This window comes from Pteronotus mesoamericanus, unplaced genomic scaffold (genome assembly GCF_021234165.1).
Source record: "Pteronotus mesoamericanus isolate MK-2021 breed Mesoamerican mustached bat unplaced genomic scaffold, CSHL_Meso_final contig_163, whole genome shotgun sequence".
NCBI classification, from domain to species: domain Eukaryota; kingdom Metazoa; phylum Chordata; class Mammalia; order Chiroptera; family Mormoopidae; genus Pteronotus; species Pteronotus mesoamericanus.
Window position 1 is genome coordinate 12,991,949 of NW_026555064.1, and position 6,424 is coordinate 12,998,372.

General features: G+C 45.2%; 1 protein-coding gene across 1 annotated transcript; it reads left to right on the forward strand.

Annotated features, from left to right (window-relative positions):
• Window positions 1-4,794: 4,794 nt before the first annotated feature.
• PABPC4L (poly(A) binding protein cytoplasmic 4 like) lies at window positions 4,795-5,907 on the forward strand. Its single transcript, XM_054561841.1, has one exon. The coding sequence runs from the start codon at window positions 4,795-4,797 to the stop codon at window positions 5,905-5,907; it is 1,113 nt and encodes a 370-aa protein (XP_054417816.1).
• The last annotated feature ends 517 nt before the right edge of the window (window positions 5,908-6,424 follow it).

A 6,424-nucleotide genomic window follows, 5' to 3' on the forward strand; every position in this document is an offset into this window, starting at 1 on the left:
GGCAGATAATAGTTATGCGTGATATATGATAATGAGGTAAGGAGGGTATCACATAGCAAGTAGTTAAACAGAACAGTTTCTAAGCCCCTATTTGACTAGTGGTTCTGGCCACTTGGCATAACAGCAAGCACTAGAAAATGCAATTACACATCAAGGTAAGATCTCAGGAATTGCTTCCTGAGTAAAAGATTTTGCCTTGCAGATGGAAGTTAGCTAACTGCAGGAAAGGGGCTTTATACCTACAAGCCCTTTTGGGGTATTTGGGGTAGCCCAGTCGCAGCTAGAAGCTAGGATCAGGCAGAAAAGTTGTTGAATCATTAAACAATTTTAACCCAATTATAGAAATGGGTCTGGTAAAGGATAGGCGGGGAGGTAATCGCCTACTCTAAACCAGTGACAGTCTACTTGCATAACTTAATAAGGCTCCCCTTCAGGGAGATGTATGCAGGGTGAAAGAGAATGAGGAGGAGAAATCAATAATAGCTAAAGGATCAATTCCCAGTAACCCTGTCAAACTTGCACTGTTTTCCCTACTGCATTGACTCCCATAGGTCTTAATGCAGAGACTTTTGCGGTTAAGCCTATGGAACCTGATATACTGTTTTCTAAGCAGGGATTTGGCTGACTAATGCGAAGGGCAGCAGTGTAGACAAGTGAAGACTAAAAGGATGAGCAGGAAAATATCTCTTCGATCAGTAGTTGGGGGAATCTGAGAATTTGGACCCCCTGGACAGGGAGGGCCAACTGTAGTTTGTTTTCCATGTTTTACTGGCAAAAACGTTTAAACTTATATAAAGGTAGCAAAGTAACACAATGAACATCCGCATATACTCATCACCTAAATTCAGGAGTTCTTTTGCCTTAGTTTTTATTTTTAACCCTTTGAAAGATGTCTGTTTAAAGTACATTCCCCCACAGTAGGTGTCAGAAAATCATCAATGTGCAAATGACTAGTGATGAGATGAACCTTTCTATGGAAGATGCTAGATCTTTCCAGGTATGAAAGGTAGGATGGTAGCCCCCAATCCCTCTCTCTTCATCAAGGTTACAGCAAATAGGACTCTCTTTTGAATGGCTCTCCAAGAAGGAGATTCTCTGACGCTTTTACTCCCTCTGTTCTTCACCTACTCCTGGTGATGTTGAGGGGATTTTGGCACAATAATGTGATGGGTTTGTCAGGAGAGGTGCTCAGCACTGGCCAGGGAGATCCTGGTTCCTTTGTAGAAACTAACTTGGAAGAATCTGAGGAGATAAGGTGAAGAGTTTTCCTGGCTTTGACATTATGGAGCAAAGAGTAAGATAAGTCAGAATTCTGGAACAAGTACAGAGGGTACAGGTAAGGCAAGGAGGCCTTTGGTCACCCATCTGAGGACAGTCAGATGAGAGCTTTAAATGTTCCCCAGAACCACTTGTACCTTAGCAACTGCTATGGTCTTGTTGCTTAGCGCCATTTTCCTAAGAGTTGACTCTATCACAGCAATGATTCAGAAACTACTTTCATCTCATTAATAGAACGGATTTTTATTTTAAAATGCGTTTCCATACTCAAAATGGTTTGTGATTATGCAGCTTGACATTATCTCCGCTTCCTGTTTTCATGACTCTTTGTCTTTCACATGACCTTGACATTACCTTTCTGAAAGGTAATATGTCCCCTCTTAGGTCAATTATTCCAATAGCTTCCATTTAGAAAGAAGTTCATACCGCAGCCTAGCATGGGAGGACCTCTGGCTTATTGGCGTTGTCTTCTCCTCTTCTCTCAATTCCTGCCACTTTCTTCTTCACACTCTGCATTCCAACAATATTAAATGGGATGCTGATTGATACCAACATTACTTTTCCGGAAATTCCCCCAGAGTCCACAAAAGGTCACCCAAGTCTTCTTTAATATCATCTTTTTTGCAAAGGCATTTTTGATGCTGGTAGGCAGAACTATTCATATATCTTCTGTGCTATTACATATTTTGTACTTTTTAAAAATTTTACATTGTTTTGAAGTTGTTTTGGTTGCTTTTGTCTAATAAGAGCCATGAGACTTTTGAGGAAGATGCTGTGTCTTATTCAGTTTTATTCCTATGATGCTTGACATTTTTACTGGTAAATGGCATTTTGTATTAAACCGAACTTTTGATCAGAAACTGTGAGTAATCAAACTTTACTTATTGCAACATTTCTATATGCACCATACGGAGAAGGGTAACTCTGATAAGTAAATCATTTACCTTATTCTAAAGAAATTAAAACTATATCTTGTAAAATAAACATAAATATCAAATAAAATTGGCCCTAATAATCTGAAAGATGTGATGTTACACTTTGGGGCGAATATTGAGCATGGCACTTCACAAATTGTGGAGTGGACATCACACTAAAGTAAAAGGAAAAGCCCATGAGTATTTGAAATATGTTGGTATCTTGCTATAGCTGAATTACTGTATGAAGAACTAATGTGCCCTTAGGCATTTTTCTTAGAAATACAATCTTGAGATAAAATTCTCAGGAAACATACACTTAAAAACTTTCTTTTAAAAAAGCTGAAAGTGTTGACTATGCTGGTTATTTTCATTTACTTTAAACAATGTTGCTGGTATACACCATAGCAGTGGTGTTTCTTCCTTTTTTAAATACATTGGTTATGTATTTGAACAAATGATCCTACAAGAGCATCACATATCAGGATAAAGTTTATAAAGAGAAAAAACCACTTTATGATGAATTTGGGAGGCATGATAGACCAATTATTCAATTTTGGATACGTGAAAAACAATTTGGATTGTATAGTGAAAATGATGCTTCATGTTCAGTGGGTCTATTTTTTAGTGGAGTACTAAGAATGAATTTTGCTAGAGTATCCTTATTTTCTGACAGAGAAATATATATATTTTCTAGTCTTACATTAGAAGAGATGCCACTATGAGGTTCGCTCATTTAGCTCTTAAGTCTTGATACTCTTGGTAGTTCAGAGAACAAAAGAATTTGCATCACTCGGGAACTTTTTAGAAATATAGGATTTCCAGTACATTCCAAGGTTCTGAATCAGAGTTTGTTTTCAAATGAGATCCCCAGGTAATTCCTATGTTGATTAAAGTTTTAAAAACACTAAATTAACCTTAAATATACTGATCCATCCAATTCAGCTTTGCAGGTAATGTTCTTTATGATGCTTTTTGATTCAGAATCTAAGGTTTTATGTGAATGATGTTAAAGGAATTTATTTATGCTAGAAGAAACAAAACCCCTGTTACTCACAACCTATTATATCTCATATACTGTATTAGACAACAAGATATTTAATCCATCTAAGACTCTCTGAGACAAGGAACGCTACTTCCGTGTCTCTGGGCATGAAACCAGACTCCGGTTAAATACCTATTTATTCCACGCAGTCTATTCACTCAGGAAATGCTGAGCATCCCATCTTTGTATGTCCCTGAGTTAGGCCTGGAGATAAAATGAGCATGGTCCCTACCGACATGGAAGGTACAATATATTGTAATTAGACAAACGCTACGAAGTGTACGTTTCTAACAGGGGAACTTAAACTTTCAAAAGTTATTTGGGGAAACCTCCTAGTTGGGAAAAGATCTAAACTGATTTCCGAGGAACACATTTTTGTACAATTGGTACTGAAAAAAACAAACGCAAAAACCAGGTGAGTGTGCCATGGGGTCGAGCAAGGGGGACCGAGCAGCAGTTGAGGCTGGAACCTGGCCGGCATCCTGCAGAATTTGGTAGAACAAGGTGCAAATGTTGGAACCTGGCCCAGAGTGGGAGGAAGCCTTTGGAGGGCTTTCAGCTTGTCAGTGACAGGCCCTGATCCCCATTGGGATCGGTTCCGCAGTCAGACCCAGCGCGGCCCCGCGGGTGGGTGGGCGCTCGGGCCACTCCCCTAGGCTGCCTTTCTCCACCCAAGTCGCCGCCTCCCGCGTCTCAGCCTCACCGGCCGAGGGGGGTGGGAAATGAGAGAGAGGGGCGGGCGAAAGAAAAACACTCTCAAAATATATTGAAAAGAAAACATCCCCCAAGGCAGCGAGTGCGCGGGAAGTTCAGCGCGCGAGTTCCGGGCTTCCCGCCCGCCCCGCCGGCCGCACCCGGGTGAGCCCCCAGACCCTGCTCCGCGCAGCCCGCCGGGCCGCGTCGGTCCCCGCGTCCGCCCGTCCGTCCGCCTCCCCATCCCCCGTCCGCCTTTCCGGGGCCCGCGCGGGATCTGCGGGTCGGAGACTCTGGCGGGGTTCGGGGTGCCCGCAGCCCGCGTATTCCCGGCCGCAGCGCGTATCCCCGGCGCCCGCAGAACCCGGTCCCGAGCGGCCTCGGGGTCTGGCCGGGCCCCGCGCTGCGCGTCCGGGCCGCGGCCTCCAAGGCCACTTGTGGAGCTCCAGTCCCCGCGGCTGTAACTCTAAACCAACCGTTGTGAGGCCTATTTTTACTCAGAAACCAGCCCCCGGAGTGTCTGTGCAGAGCGCTGGGACCGAGGGCCAGCCCGCCACTTGAAGCTTTTGCGCACCCTGCCTGGGAAGGAACGTCTCTCCTGGCAGCCTCTCTCTGAGATTTGAAAGTTGTGTCGCAGCTTTCCAGGGAGGGCCTGCTTGCTGGTTGGTTGCTGGGGGGCCTTTGGATGAGCGTGTCGCCTGAGCCCGGGGGAGCTGTCCCTGAGCCCCATCTCTCCAGCTCTAAGCAGTGATCCCCAGGCCACCAGGCTGAGCCCGGGCCCAGGTGTGGCTTGGCCACCCCGCTGCAGCAATCTCCGCGAGAGCCCCTGGGGACAGGCGCTCGCAGTGTGTGGGGCACAGCAACATGAATGTAGAAGCCAAGTACCGCCAGGCCTCCCTGTATGTGGGTGACCTGCATGCAGACGTCACCGAGGACATGCTGTTCAGGAAGTTCAGCACCGTGGGGCCTGTGCTGTCCATCCGCATCTGCAGGGACCTGGTCACCCGCCGCTCCCTGGGCTATGCGTACGTGAACTTCCTGCACCTGGCCGATGCCCAGAAAGCCCTGGACACAATGAACTTTGACATGATACAAGGCAAATCCATCCGGCTCATGTGGTCTCAACGGGACGCCTACTTAAGGAAATCTGGCATCGGGAATGTGTTCATCAAGAATCTGGACAAATCCATTGATAACAAAATGCTTTATGAACATTTTTCAGCTTTTGGGAAGATCCTCTCCTCTAAGGTGATGAGCGACGACCAGGGCTCCAGGGGCTACGCATTCGTGCACTTTCAGAGCCAGACCTCCGCCGACCGGGCCATCGAGGAGATGAATGGGGCGCTGCTTAAGTCCTGTAGGCTCTTTGTTGGCCCCTTCAAAAACCGCAAAGATCGGGAGGCTGAGCTCCAGAATAAAGCACAGGAATTCACCAATGTTTACATCAAAAACTTCGGCGATGACATGGATGATGAGAGACTGAAGGAAGTTTTCAGCCAATACGGCAAAATCGTGAGCGTTAAGGTGATGACCGATTCCAGCGGGAAATCCAAAGGCTTTGGCTTTGTGAGTTTCGATACCCATGAGGCTGCCCAAAGGGCTGTTGAATATATGAACGGGAAGGACATAAGCGGACAGATGATTTTTGTAGGCCGGGCGCAAAAGAAAGCAGAGCGACAAGCCGAGTTAAAGCAAATGTTTGAGCAGCTGAAACGGGAAAGATTTGGGCGGTGCCGTGGGGTGAAGCTCTATATTAAGAATCTCGATGAGACCATCGATGAAGAAAAGCTGCGGCGGGAATTTTCTTCGTTTGGCTCAATTAGCAGAGTTAAGGTAATGCAGGAAGAAGGACGAAGCAAAGGGTTTGGCTTGATCTGCTTCTCCTCTCCCGAGGAGGCCGCTAAAGCGATGGCTGAGATGAATGGCCGGGTGCTGGGCGCCAAGGCCATCAACATCGCGCTGGCCCAGCGCGCCTAGGGCAGAAGGGCGCGCCTCGCCGGCACGTGCATGGGGCGCGCGGGAGTGATGGTGGTCTCTGCCTGCGGTGTCCTCAGTCGAGTTTAATTCCCACGTGATGTCTGCTTTGTAAACTTTGTGATGACAGGTTTCGTCTACAGAGCCTTTTTTTTTTCTTTTGAGGAAAAATAAATGAAGGTCGGTTTATTTTACAGAGGCACATCCTGTACAATATTGTAATTTTTTTCTTATTGTGATGTATTCATAGTGATAGGTAGACAGAGATGCATTTTCATTATACACTTTGAACCAGATGAAGTGAGGTAATTGAGTATAGTGTATGTTTTCTCTTATTTTAATAATATTGGTAGCTTTAGTTTCTTCTATGGAAATGTGCTCAAAATAGTTCTTTTACCTAAGGATGGCAAAGTAATTTATTTTTACAAACAAAAATGACCTGATTTCTTATTGTTGTTTTTTTTTAAGGATCCAAAAATGTCTAGTACACATTCAGTATCTAATTTTGTTTTGAATTAAT